Source organism: Natrix helvetica (assembly GCF_964273705.1).
Source record: "Natrix helvetica genome assembly, chromosome: 2".
NCBI lineage: Eukaryota > Metazoa > Chordata > Lepidosauria > Squamata > Natricidae > Natrix > Natrix helvetica.
This window is the reverse complement of record NC_138552.1, coordinates 270346152-270361575: the sequence shown is the minus strand read 5'-3', so window position 1 is coordinate 270361575 and position 15424 is coordinate 270346152. Positions and strand designations below refer to the sequence as shown.

The window sequence follows — 15424 nt, the reverse complement described above, 5'->3', positions numbered from 1 at the left end:
TTGTCCTTCTACCATTGTCCTTCCTTTATATTCAGTTCTCTTAGTTGATACTAAATAGCTTTAGTATGTCAAATTTTCCTTTACTAGCCAAGGTGACCTACATATTACAGGAGATAACAGTTCTTGGATGAAACTGATTTTCTGCATCTCCTCTCACTCTGGCTTCAGGCAAAGTCGTGGCACAAAAGTGGCATGAGTTGCCTGGTGGACAATCTCCTAAGGAATTATGAAAGGAATACAATGTTCCTGTTTGTGCTACTAAATGTAGCACAAGCGACTTTTTATACCATCAACCATGTTAGAGTTGATGGCATGACTTTGTCATAGTTCTGATCCTGTGTGAGGATAGATTTTAGAGGGTAGGAGGAGAATATTGCTGTACTTGCAACTGTATTTCACAAAGCCAGGAAAATGGCATAATTCACTGAGAAGATTAAGTATGTTTTGTGAATGCAGCCAATATGTCACTCTCAATTTTTTATTTTGCAAATTTTATTTTTATGCATTTTTATTATGTATTTGTTTTTGTTTTTGTTTTAGCTTTAGGTACATTCTAACTTATTATCTATTTCCAAATGACTGCCTGGTAAGTAACAGGAGCATGAAAGCAGAATCCCACAAAAGTATCAAAACAAACCAACCCTGTAGGTTAAGTGAGAACTTTCATTTGGGCTTAAGATATGAAAAACGAGGAATTCTATTTAATTCCATTTTGAACTAGTTCATTCAATAGCTATTTTTTTTCTCAGTTGACCTAATTCATAAATTCTATGGGGAGTAAATATATTTTCACCAATTATACTTTTTAATCTGCACAGCACCATATTTGCAATACAGAAAGACCTTTAAATATGTTTCTGGTACATGATATTTCTCTTTGATTTGATATATAGAATCTAAGTTGAGGGGAAGCTAATAACTGTTGCACCTGGTCACTGAATGAATCAATTTTCTGAGTTTGTTTTATATCTCCAGATTTCTAGCACAGTGCCTTAACCACACCAAACTTTCCTGCACTATAAAGTGAGCTATTGAACCAAGCAGTTTGGTTTTTACACACCCTAAAATAGAAAAGCTTAACCAAGATTAATGCTAGAATAATGTCTAAATGAGTCTGTTGCTCTTCCTGAATGAGCTGAGCACATAGTGTTGTTTGAACAGGGCCAGTAGGTAGAAATCTAGTTTGAAGGCTGGATGTATTTTTTCTATAATCAGCTGCTCTTTCTCAGCCAGAAGAACAACCATAACCTTCCATTAAGATTCCCATACATTTCTTTAGCAGCTAATCTGTCAACCTGTCTCTCTCTTACAGCTGAGACTCCATTCCTTTATCAGTTTTCCAAGAAATCTGAGAAGAATCTCTACTTCAACTCTTGCGTAGGAGAGCTGCAATAAAGAATGGATTGGACTTCTTTAGATTGTTTTTGCACAACACTTTAAACCTTAAAAAAAAAGCTCTCTTGATGACCACAATTTTTGTAACATGTTACATTTAGCAATATGAGTTTTGTTCAATAACTCCCATCCAAAAATGTCACTTTGGTTTTATATTGAGTTTTTGAACAAATTAAAATTGGCCATTTTGGCTCTGAACAGCCCAATAAGCCTCACACCTTATTAATCAATGAAGTGGAAGAGAGTCAAATGGCAAGGCATGAACATCTATTCAGACTTCTGGATAAATATAGATTCCAGTTTATTTATCCCACGTATTTACCTGCATATCTGTATAACTATTTTGATATATGTGGTTGAGCAGATTCAAAATCAGAGCTACTTTTAACTCCAAATGACCACTAGATGGGAGCAAAGAGATAGGGGGAAAACTCTTTTCTAAGTGTTAATAAAGTTTATTTACCAGTGGTGAAATTCAATTTTTTTACTATCGGTTCTGTGGATGTGGCTTAGTGGGCGTGGCAGGGGAAGGATACTGCAAAATCCCCATTCCCTCCCCACTCCTGGGGGAAGGATATTGCAAAATCCCCATTCCCTCTCCACTCTGGAGCCAGCCAGAGGTGGTATTTGCCGGTTCTCCGAACTACTCAAAATTTCTGCTACCGATTCTCCAGAACCTGTCACAACCTGCTGACTTTCACCCCTGCTGTTTACTTTATCTTTCACTACCACCTAGGGATTGAATTTTCCACTCTGTTCAAGACTGCATTGACCTGGGAAAGGAATGCTTTACTCAACAATACAAAATGAAGATCACTAGGTGTTGCCCCAACACATGTAAAGAAAACACATCCTGGAGGTTGAGAAGTTCCCTGAGGATGGGCTCCAGCATGAGTCCGAAAGCTTGGAAGAACAAACCTCTGGCCCTGATGACTCAGATTGGATCCTGCAACATTATCCTGGGACACATATATTTGCCTTCATTTGAAAAGAAAGTCAATCTACTGCGCAAGAAACAGGGCAATGAACAGGGTTCATTGGTTTGGAACTTGTATTGAATATTAATATAGATAGTATATAGAATATGTAAAATAATGAAATGATTTCCTTATGTATGATGGAGTGTAAAGGCAGGATTGTAACTAAAGGTATCACAAGCAAAAATGAGATCTCCAGTCTCCTTTCAAAATAAATGTAATACTTAATTTCTTAAGTGTTGTAATGTTTTTCAAGTTAATTAACACATTTCAATGATGAAATTTGTGGTTAGTCACAACATATCATTTCAACATGTATAAGTTATGCTCTAGTACATATTGCGGCGTAATTGCATTTGCCTTGTTCTCCCAGTTTGGAGTCATTCTTTTGGAACACATTGTTATCCCTTTTTATTTTATTCAATAAACAACTTGTTATTCTCAGCCAACTCTCTCAATTTAATGACTCCTCTGAATCCTATATCCATGGTTATATAAAATAGTGAGGGAACAACACTCCTTGTCGCATCATGAACTTTGCTCTAAGAACTAGGTGAACACAGTGCAAACCAAGTGGATTACTCTAAGGGGGAAAATACCAAGGACAACAATACTAAGCAAGGCATGCATATAGTTCTTTTTAATCTTCTACATAGTTTTTCAGTAGGATTTCAGACTGTTACAGTGTGCATCCCTCTATAATCAATCTATCTTCTCTTCCCTTCTCTCAATATACATGCAATTACAGGTAGTCCTTGACTTACAAGTGTTTGTTTAGTGACTGAAGTTACAACGGCACTGAAAAAAGTGACGTATGGCCATTTTCCAGACTTCCGACTATTGCAGTATCCCCATGATCACATAATCAAAATTCATATGATTGACAACGGACTCATGGGTGCATGTCCTGAGGTGATCACCTTTTGCAATCTTCTGACAAGCTAAATAACTGGGGAAAACAGATTCACTTAAACATGTTACTAACTTAACAACTGCAGTGATTCACTTATCTGTGGCAACAAAGATCGTGAAGTGGTACAAAACTCACTTAGCAATATAAATGTTGGGCTCAATTGTGGTTGTAAATTGAGGACTACCTATATATGAAATAGGTAAACTATGTCTTGAAAAAAGCAATCCACCATGCTTCTCTGTTATGATTGCACTTGATGCAGCCTAAAATATTTCCGCATCTAATTCAAACTGTACATAATTACAAAATTGTTACAGATTGTAGACTTTTGGAATGCCCATTATTAAATGCTTCCTCTCATATTACTGCTTGTTATTTTTCTCAGTTCACAACTTAAATCTATTTATCAATCTTAGTTTCAAATGCTAGACTCAGCTAAAATTGAGTTGGTGATTTTTATTGTATTGTATTAGGAGAACCAAGAAGTTGTCTTAGCATAATAGTGGATTAGTTCATCACATTAAGTTATAATATGGTTTATTTATTTAGACACTGAATGTTTAATGAATGCAGTAATTGTATTGTGTTAACTCATTTGGAGTTAACAAGTTAAGATGAACCAGCCTATGTTTTGTTAAAGAGAGATAACCTCTATTTTTGTTAAATAGAGAATGCTTCAAATTAGAGTGCATTATTTCAGTAACACTATTTATTTCATCACTATATATTGTCCCCAATCATAATGTAGAAATCCATTGGAAGATCTTAGTCATAAAAGGTGTAAGATCATTTTCTTTTCTCTCTCTACCTTGCTGCAAGAAAGAGAATGGCAAATAAATGAGAGATTGTTTTCAACAATGCTCATTCCTTTATTGTCATGGCTGGGATTTGGTTGTGGTACTGCTCAGCACTCTTCAGGCCTACACCAAATCAAAGCAACATTACAGTGTATTGAAAAGCTATCTATCCAAAACCAGAGGGAGTTGGGACACCAACCTCTTCTAGTACATCATGTGTAATATATTATGCATAATATGTCCTGTATAGTCATATGTATAGAGCAACAAGCATGGGCCACCGTACACCAAATTTTGACTGCCAAAGTAAATCACCACAGTAACAGGCACAATATTTTGGTCCCAGTAGAGGCCTCACCTTGCCAACCAACCAGTCCCTCCCTTTTTTTAAAAATTCCCCTTTGGATTTTCCCCCCATCTCCAATCTCCTAAATAGAAATCCCATGATTTTCCCTGGGTGGGACACCCATACATACCCTCACAACATACGTACTCACCACATACATTCATATGTAAATACAGACTCTCTGACATACAAAGAACAAAGAACATCAGAAATCTACATCTGAGGTTGTTGCAGCAATGCAGCAGAGTTGTAGGAACATCCTAGCCCCACTGTAGAAGATGAAGGGCTGCCACAGCTCAGTAATTGGTTCTTGTCTCAAGTTACAATATTTCTTTGCAATTGTTCTTGTGTTTTGTGCAAGTTATCTGAGGTTAATGGCAGCACAGCAGCAGATTGAGAAATAGGAGAGATCTTCAGACACTGAAATACAGTCAGAATACAGTACATTGTCAAAACTGTCATCCTTCCCCATATTTGTGTGCAGACAAGCTCACTGCTTCAAACTGCTAGATGTGTTTAACTGTATAATAATGACCCCAGATTTCTAGAGTCAACATGTGATTACGCAGGAAAAATAACTGGCCTCATTTTACCAGCATCCAATTTTAATCCTGGTTGGATGGGGAAAAAATTCTGGTCAAATGTCTTTTCCATTGTGACAGCATCTCTTGACTTTCCTTTGCAATGAAGAATGGCATATCTCTTTTATTCTCCAATTCATATATTTTTATAGTCCATGGCAAATAACTTCAAGATGACGAAAAGGCCAGTTATATTAAATTCAAGTGTTATTAATGAGCTTAAGCCCACAAATAAATTGACCAGACTTCGTCTCATTCTTCTTTCTGTATGTGAACATTGTGCTGTAAATTTAAAAGATGCATTTGGATGTGCTTGATCCTGATTCCAAGGTATTTAGAATTTAAGAGAAATCCAGAAATCAAAGGCAAGAAGGCATTGAGTAAGCGGATTCAAGCTTTTTTTACCTTTTGATGAAGAAGGCATGTTTGGCTCCTTTAAAAGTTGGGGAGAAAAGAAACACATACTGTATTCTTATGGTCTGAGAACCAGGTTAGTTTCTAACTAGATTCTGAACTGTCATCCAATTTTTGTTGCCTTTGATCTTTAACAATATTCCTGTACTAGCTCCCATAATTCATCAGCTACATGAAACATAAAATGCATGATATAATAGGAATACCAGTCGTAAAGATGGAGCAGAGCTTTAGGGTCAACAAAGTAAAAGGCAAATTGACATACTACATGTGTGACAATTATGATAAAATTATATAACACTGAGATGTGTTAGTTCTCACATTGCCATCTCTAGAAAGTATTTTCTATATCATGTTAATAGTAACTTGCCAGAAAATGTTCTCTTGCCATTGGTACTAAAGGTACAAAATTGACTGACATTAACCTATTGCTTGAACAGTGTAATTTTTACATGGATAATACAAATAGGGAGCCCAAATTAATGATTTTGCAATAGCAATTGCCCTCACTTCTGTACTTGCTTCATTTGTGATAATCGATAATGGAACAATGGTAAGAATTTGTGCTATTATGATTCTCTCAATAGTTGAAAGATAATAAATGATTTGAACATTTTAATCCCAGAGGAAGCAATTTCCTAAATAAACCACTGAATCCTAGAATAAAAATATTCCTGCAAGGACAAAGCAAGGTATGTACAAAGGAGAACAAAAAGTATGATTTGGGAAAATCATTTTGTCAGAAATCCCAAATGTTATATGCCTCAGTATATAAGCTGTAATAGGTTGACACCTGTCGACACACTTGGATTTGCCCACCTCTGTGCTGTAGCTCTTTTGATGCCAGATGTTTTCTTATCCTTCCTTCAGGCATTTCAGTGCTCAAAACTCGGAGCACAGAAAGGTAAGAATCTTTTTGTAACACAAATTACTGCCAGAATTGGACAGAACATTCAGGATCATTCATCAATCTCAAGACTTCCTTCTCTTTCTGTTCCTATTAAAGCCAGTCAAATTAGGCTTTCTAAACTTCTTATGTTTTCTGCAGTTCATGATGGCTTATGTGATTGGATTTGAGTAACTTTGGGTTTATCCAAAATGTCAATATCAGGAAGCATGGTAGCTAAGGTTACCAACAGCCATTCTTCTAAGTATAAGCCAAAGTGCAAAAGATAACTTGGGCAGAGAGAGATACTGGATATAAAGACTATTCTCCCCCACCCCCCACCCAATATTTATTCTTGGTCTGTTTAGATCCACAAAATTCTTGTCACTACTAGGCTACCTCAGTTAAACCTGCAATTGCCACTGAAAGGACTTTGTGAATAGGAACATACTGTACTTCTGGATAAGATTATACTACTTCCTGTGCTCTGTCAAAATAACTGGGAATTCGGCTCCCCTTCCCCACTTTACATACAGTTTGTTTTCAAGTATAAAAATGTTCTTCCCAATTAAAGTACAGGTGACTCCTTGTCTCGGTAAGTTGATTAAGTTTTTTATTTTATTAGCTGCTTAAAGCTGTCTTGTCTTTTTCTCAACCAGGTGCGGAGAATGTTTCCCAAAATTAGCCCTCTCATAGTTCTGCTTGCATGATTGATGCCCAGGCTATTTCTCTGCAACATCTGTGCGTGGAGATTAGATGAAGAAGATTTGAACAGAAGATGAAATGAGACCTTATTTCAAAAGCAAAAGGAAATCCATAGATTTTGGTGAGATCAAGATCCTGCCCCTGAGACTCGCCTACTTTGCTCATCATCCTCACTGCATAGTATACTCATCAAAGTTGACTCTGATTTCCACAGTCCAGAAGAAACAGACAGAACTGCCACTGGAGCTAAATATAGATTGTTCTCATTGCCCTCTATTATTTTTCTCTTCTGAGTCTAAAACATACATGGAATGAAGAAAAAGCAAGCATTGTCTTTTAGAAACATTGTGCACTGAGCAAATTTCCCCAACACTAACAGAAAGCCAGTAGCACTGCACCTTCCACCAACTGGAGTTGCTGCTCAGCTTGAAACCTGCATTATCACAAAGACACATCATAAATAAATATGTTAAATAAATAGAGTGATTGGGTGATAGATCCAGAGAACGCTGGGGATATGGTCCCCGAGGAGCCATCATCTCATACAGACACACACACACACACACAAAGTAGCTAAAGACAAAGATGAGTTAGTGCAGGGGACACCTCTCCCTGGACTATGTGTTCTCAGAGGCAATCAGTGGCAGAAAGAGCGCAGTCCTCATATCTGAAGGAACGGGAAGGGCTCGAGGGATATTATTTGTGAGCCAGTGCTGTGGAAGGGTTCTGTGAGCTGGAGGACAGGGAGACTTGTGTTGCTGAAGACGGCAAGGTGCGAGGACTCTGGCACCTAAAGTGGGATAAGAAAGAAAAAAGAAATAGGAACAAAAATCCACATTTTCCCTTTCCCCCAAACCCCCTTTCATTAAAAGCATTTTTTTTTCCTGACTGAGAAACCAAAAATTTTCACCTGAGAAAAAGAACAGCAATTGATATATCCTTCCTCTACATCCTAATAACTCAATGAAATAGATTAGGCTAAAAAATGACTAGTTCAAAGTTTCATGGCTGATTTCAAACTGATTTCTTCCCAGTCCTTATTCAGTACTCTAGCGCTTCGCTACACTGGTTCTGATAGACTACCAGCCTATTTTTATGGTTTCTATAGACATAGATCACGGGTGTCAAACTCAATTTCATTGAGGGCTGCATCAGGATTGTGTTTGATCTTGGGGGGCTGGGGTGGGCATGGACAGGGTGGGCATGGACAGCTCGATGTCACTCATATTGGGGGCGCCTGTGATGGTCCGAGTGCTCTGCCAGTGAAAATGGGCTCCCGAGCTCCATTTTCAGCTGTGATGGCCTCATGCAATGCTCTGCCAGAGAAAAAAGAGCTCAGAAGGGCCGCATGCAGCCCTCTCAAGCTCCATTTTCGCTAACAGAGGCACTAAGGGTCAGTCCTTCGCTGTTTCCAGGGTGGCCCTGTTGGCCAGATCTAAGCACCCCATGGGCCAGATCTGGCCCCTGGGCCTTAAGTTTGACACCTCTGATCTAGATGTTATAGACATAGATGTAATATTACTCAGAGACGTCACACACTAATTCTGAACATTGTGTTGGTGATGACTAGGCTTTTATTTGACCAACCTTCCTCAATCTTGGTCATACTCTCCAGGGCTCATTCTTGCTTATTTGTCTTTATAATGCTACAAAAGGTAAAATTTAGTTAATAACTAAGCCAAGCACTGGAGCCAAGGATACTGGCAAGAGCCCCCTACATCTGCTTTCCATTCACTAACTCACCAAGATCGGGACTTCCGTACTCGGGATGCTGCAGGTCGCTCCATGAGGCTATCTAGGTGCATCAACCTCTCCAAATGCAATGCTCGTGGGTCCTGCTCACTTTGGTCTTGTGTGATCTCAAACTCAAATACAGCTGGTGGAGAGACATCTAGTTCCAGAAACATGATGTTCTCAGCCTTCGGTTGTGAAGTTGGAGAAGAAAGGAAGGCAGAAAGATGTTGATAATATCAAGAGGTCAGTTTATTACAGAGCTGAAGCTGAGTTCTGGTTCAACATATTGTTAGCCTTTCAAGTAGATAAGTCTTGGAAACCAAGGATATGAATGTTAATACTACTTTTATTATAAGATTAGAGTTACATAATTTTGCAAGTCTGAATGTGCCTCCCTCATCTCCCTTTATCTTCAAAAAAACTAGGGAGGCTCAAATCTGAGATGCTTTTTCAAATTGTATTTCTGCCACAGATTAAAATATTTTTAATCTGATCATTGTTTTGGGTGCAGCTCTTCCTCCTGTTCCTTAAGGTTACTCTTACAGCTATGACATGTATATGAGCATGTAGTAGCTGAAATAAATACACAGTCCCTACGCAATGCTAAGGTAGGATAATCCTATAAGCAAATCCTGAATGATTTGTTTCATGATCTGAGTTCATGGCCTTATAAACTGGCAGCTTTTCATATGAACCTGCCCATATTTTTTGCATTTTGCTTAAAATCTTCAGCTGTCAAGGTTTCAGTAAAACCAATCCTCAATTTTCCCCCCATTCCAACTCTTCTTTAATATTATAATCTTCAGAACCTGCACAAAAGTGGTGGTTTAAAATAAATCCTTTTTTATTCTTTTATTTCGATTTCTATTTTCACTAATGTAGGAAAGATTAACCAAAATGTTCATGAGACTGGAACAAATCTCCAGAGAAAAAAGTGAAGGATGCACAACAAAGATGTATAAAATTATGCCTTGTGTGAAAAAATGGATAGAAACTTCTGTTTTCATAATGGCTGGCCAAATACTTGGGGAAAGGCTATAAGGAGGATATGAGAATAAATTGGATTCTGTCTACTCATGTTACTTAGCAATTAATACTGAGAAGCATGCTATCTCCATTAATGTGGTTAATATATAGGAGTCATGATGGATGGATGGCAACCGACTAAAACTCAACCCTTCCAAGACGGAGTGGCTGTGGCTTCCGGCCCCCCGGTTCAACCAGGTGCTTCCATCTCTGGCCATTGGGGGCGTGCAACTAGCCCCCATGGAACAGGTGCGCAATTTGGGCGTCCTCCTAGATGCCCGGCTGTCCATGGATGACCATGTAACAGCCGTGGCAAGGGGGGCGTTCCATCAGGTCCGCCTGATGCGCCAATTGCGCCCCTTATTGGACCGGGATGCCCTACGCACAGTCACCCATGCGCTAGTGACGTCTCGCCTGGACTACTGCAATGCTCTCTACATGGGGCTTCCCTTGAGATGCACTCGGAGACTACAGTTGGTCCAGAACGCGGCCGCGCGGGTGATTATGGGGAGGTCTAGATACTCCCCTGTAACACCTCTCCTGCGCGAGCTGCACTGGCTTCCTGTGGTCTACCGAGTGCGTTTCAAGGTTTTGATTATGATCTTTAAAGCGCTTCATGGCATAGGACCTAGTTACATGCAGGATCGCATCCTGCCCCACACATCCCTACGACCAATTCGCTCACACAGAGAGGGACTTCTCCGGGTGCCGTCCGCCAAACAGTGTCGGGGGGCGACATCCAGGAGCAGAGCCTTCTCTGTGATGGGCCCAGCCCTGTGGAATGACCTCCCCCGTGACATCAGGATTATTTCCGATCTCCGCTCCTTCCGTGTACAGTTGAAGACCCACCTCTTTCAATTATCCGGCCTGGCTCAACCGTAATTTTTTCATATTCCTCCTGACTGTCTTTTTTAAATTTTAAATTTTTATTGTATATTGGGTTTTTATTAAACGGGGCATGTTAATGGTTTTAATTTGTCTAAATGTTTTAATCTATTACCTCCTCCGTGCATGTATGTCTGTGTATATATGTATGTTTATATATGTCTTAGTGTATGCCGCCCCGAGTCCTGCCCGGAAAGGGAGCGGCTAATAAATCCAAATTTATTATTATTATTATGACTAGCAGCCATTTGTAGTCTGCTACTAATTTACCTAATCCTCTTTAAAAAAAAAAGCTTTCAAGTTAGCAGGCATTTCTATACTTGGGATAATAAATTCCATCTATGTGCTTATAAATATGTCCTTTTATCAGTCTTAAATATCCTAATCTTTTATTGGATGATCCTGGTTTATAGTATTATGAGATATTAAGTCTTATGAGAAAACCTTTTTCTAACCAGTCAGCTATTTGGTCTTATCCTTCATATTCTAAATACAATTAAGTCATCTTTTTTCTTGTTGTGACCTGATTACTGTTTATTTGATTATTATTTTCAATCTTGTCTTTTAATTAGTTTACTATCTTGTTAACAGCTTGTTGCAATGGGCTTATTTTTGGCCAAGGCTGGGATACAAATATTAGTTAAATGAGTTAGATTAAGACACACATTTATATAATATACTGTTTGTTTGCATTTGTAGATTGCTTAAGGCTTAGCATGTTATACAACCCTGGCCTTTTTTATTAGTTTATAGTTCAGCGTATTGTTAGAAAATGGGCTTGTTTAGTGTCAAGAATGCTATGCAAACATAGTCTTTACTGGAATATAGCTTGCCTTGTAGCCAAACAATTTGATCTTATTTATTGTCCTTATTTATTTATAGAATGTATGGGCCACTCATCTTGCCATAGGGTAACTCTGGGTGGCTTATAGTCATAAAAATATGTCAGTACATGTACAATTAAATGTACATCAACATAAAAACCTAAGGACACATGGAGAAGGCAGGGAGGAGTGGAGGGAAAATGGGATCTGTTGTTACTTGATCAACCACCCCCACTGTGCTATTCCTCTATTGGGGCCCCAAGCCAACTGGAAGAACTACATCTTTAGGCCCTTACAAATGGATGGGAGGTTTGGGGCCAACCTCACATCAGGGAGCAAGATCTTCCAGAGCTCAGGAGCAACAGCAAAGAAGGGCCTCTTCCTAGACCTGGACTCTTCAAGCTGGAATAATGAGGCTGATGGGACTTGCAGCATACCTCCTCTGGCAGCACAGGTGGGATGGGACAATCCAAGTGGGGTGAGATGGTCCCTCAAGTAGCCTGGACCCATGCTACGAAGGGTTTTAAAGGTGATCACCAACACCTTGAATTGCACCCAGAAGCAGACTGGTAATCAATGCAGCTCGTGTACCAGTGATATTCAGGGGTGAAATTTAGCAGGTTCTGATAGGTTCTGGAGAACCAGTAAGAGACATTTTGAGTAGTTCATAGAATCGGCAAATACCACCTCTGCCTGGCCCCAGAGTGGGGTAGGAATGAAGATTTTGCAGTATCCTTTCCCTGCCACGCCCACCAAGCCACGCCCACAGAACCGGGAGTAAAAAAAATGAATTTCACCACTGGTGGTATTACCGGGGCCATTCAAGAGCCCCCCAAAACTGCCCATACTGTCTCACTCTACACCAGCCATAGCTTCTGAATGCTCTTCAAGGGTAGCCCCATGTGGAGTGCATTACATTATCAGGGATTTACCAACCCTCCACCTACTCCATTAAGAAATCGTTTCTCACCCGATACCGAGGATGGGACCCCATTGACATGGCTAGACGAGCATATTGGCTGATTGGCCTTTTGTATCCCACTGCAGAAGTTGGACGCTTTTTCATCTGAGTCCCAGTGGTGGCGTTGCTGTTGCTGCTGCTGCTGCTATTGGCATAAAAGAAATAAAAAGTTATTTCTCCAGAGCAGCCATGATGAATATATGACATACAGATGGTTCCTAAGTCACTATATGCCTAAATAGGATTCATTTCTACTTTTTCCTCTCTACAATCTGGCATTTAACTAATAGAGCTCATTTTCCTTTTTTTTTTTTTTTTTTGTTATTGAGTCTCATCTTTGCAACAATTTCACAATATAATGCCAGGGGGAAGGACAGGGGAGTGATGAGGACAATGTTTAGCGTCATACATTATAATGGCATACCATGGTTTGTTTATTTATTGGAAAGATTTAATATAGTTGCCCATCTTATGTACTATAACCCTGGACATCTCACAACAATAATAAAATAATTACAATTAAAAAGAATAAAACAATAATAAAATAACATATAATAAAAACAGAAAATAACCAGTACCCCAAACACAGCATACACGCACATACATATCACAATTGCAGAGCTTCCTCAGGGTCCAGCCTTGCGTCACCCCAAGGTCTATAGAAAAAGCCAGATCTTTCCAGCTTTTTGGAAGAGCAGGGGAATACAGGACCTCTGAAAATTGGGTAGTGCAAGGATTGAGACTGAACCTAATTACTGAATTAATATTAAACACATTAAATACTGAACATGATTAATCCACAAGTATTTAATCATCTTCCTTCCATTACAGTTTGACAGCAAGGTTATTTGAGGAATTTGGTGAGCCCCATGTAGGAGATGACCTAGCTGAGTCTGAGGGAAAGGTCAGTCATGAGTCCCTTCATGCCCACAAGAGATCTAGGACCAGCCCACCTTGACGTCCTTCTACTCTTAGCTCTTGCTACTTTCCCTTGGTGGCTAGTAGTCCAGATTCATGTACAGAGCTCAAGCTGACAATAAATCTTTATACCCATTTGAACTGTCTGGATCTCCTCGTTTTCTTGGGCCTTAACACCCGATATGGCTATGGACTTCAGAATGTATCGCTGATTTACCACCACTTTAAAAGGGGTGAATGGAATGGAAGGACCTGTGCTTGGTTTTTCTTCATCACTATCTACATGAAGCTCCTCTAGCCCATCCTTCCCAGGGACACTGGACATCAAAGCTCAGAGATGGCAGACTCACCTCCCTGGAGTCAGCACCAAGGGCTGGAATTTCCACTGATCCTCCTCACAGTCAAAGTAGAGGCGGTTCATGATCTTGTTTTTCTCTTCAGGGGGGATGAAATTTTCAATGATTAGGTACCTGCACCAAATAGAAATGAGCCGAATCAAGGCCAAGAAACAATCACAAAACACTTCTCTTTCTTGTTTTAACTGGCAGTTACATCAATAAAATGTAATCATTAGGAAGGCAAAATCAAAGTAGAAGAATGGTACCATAGTTTTTTTCACATTTATAGTATTGTGAACTATAATGACTTTGGGAACAAATCGATCAATCCAGCTGAAATGGTTTGACCCTTTGATTATTTCTCAACTAGCTCTTTGATAGTCTCAGAAGAACATTCTAAGGCTGCATCATCTCATCTCCACCTAGGGAAATGCTACCATGAACAGAGGTGCCATGAAGAATAGGAAAGGGAGAATCCTGGGGCAAAATCCACTGTAGAAGAAACTTTGCAGAGGATGGTGTGTCTTATGTTAACTAGGAGGAAAGGAAGGCATACGGTGGAGATAATAGAAATCATCATGTCACCAAAATGAGAGGCGTTGGAGTCAATGAAGCTGAACTATTATGAGTTCAGGAGAACTGCATCTCCCTCTCCTCGGGGATGCGGTTATTTTTATATTCTGCACAGCATCAGCAACCTTGTTTGGTACCATGCCAATTTGTAGAGTGACACAGTAAGAGGCAGTGAGAAATGATGGGAATGAACAATGGAGATAATGAATGAAACAGAGGTTTCCGTAGATAGATTATAGGGGTTGGGGCTATGCTGCCAGGAAAGAAGGGTTACTCTCAAGATATTCTTGCGGCAAATGTTTCTTTTGAGACATCTTCACATAGTGGTTGGGTGGCTACGCTATGTCAGTTAAAGAGAAACTTGCCCTATAACTTTACTCATCATTTGAAGTAGCCTGTTAAACTAGAGTTGGGGGTTTGTGGTGCAATTCAAGCTGCCAACAGAAGACTTCAACAGCTGGTTTTAGCAAGCCAAAAATGTCACTAAGCCTTGAGTACTAGATAAAATAACAATCAAGTGGGACTGGGTGGTTCGCATTGTACACTTTCGCATTAATCTTTCCTTTGATATAGAATATCATAAAAACACAGGCAGTAACAGGTAGCTTTACTGTGCCAAAGAGAAAAAAGAATCATGAAAACATGAGCATTAATTGGTTTCTTGAGATGGGAAAGGCAAGTTGGCAGAGAGGAGCAATAAAAAAGACTCTAAAGAAATTACCTTTTCCTTCAGAAACCACCCCACAGTTAAGAATGTTAATTGTAGAGTAGGTCTTGTGGTGAGAGAACATGTCCCTACAGGTGTTCCTTCAAGTCCCCTGTTAGATTGGGTAATGGATAGGCTCACACAGGCTTAACGGTAACAACAGCTCTTTATTAACAACAACATGTGAGAACAATCCAGCGAAGGTTGAGTCTGACAGCAGCCCTTTTATAGGGAGCTGTCAAACCCTTCGACCAATAGGATTAAACTTCTGTTCCCGCCGGAACAGAGGACCTTGGTGGAAACCACTGTAGTTAGAGCAAGTATCTAACATCCCCCCATTCCTTTTTAGGGAAATGTCATCTAATAGAGATGGGTTTTTAAAAAAATCCCTGTGGTTGTGGTATACCAAAATCAATTAGGATATATAGAGGGGAAAAATAAGCAT

General features: G+C 39.5%; 1 protein-coding gene across 1 annotated transcript in view; it reads right to left on the bottom strand.

The window, feature by feature from the left end:
• Positions 1-2600: 2600 nt before the first annotated feature.
• Positions 2601-15424, bottom strand: part of KIF3C (kinesin family member 3C) — a 49068-nt gene continuing 36244 nt past the window's right edge. Inside the window, exons 5-8 of the mRNA XM_081944773.1 lie at positions 13713-13832; positions 12454-12586; positions 8758-8933; positions 2601-7804 (exon numbers count right to left, since the gene is read on the bottom strand). Of these exons, the coding sequence (XP_081800899.1) occupies positions 7711-7804; positions 8758-8933; positions 12454-12586; positions 13713-13832 (523 nt within the window). The 3' untranslated portion in view covers positions 2601-7710. The remainder of the gene's footprint in view (positions 7805-8757; positions 8934-12453; positions 12587-13712; positions 13833-15424) is intronic.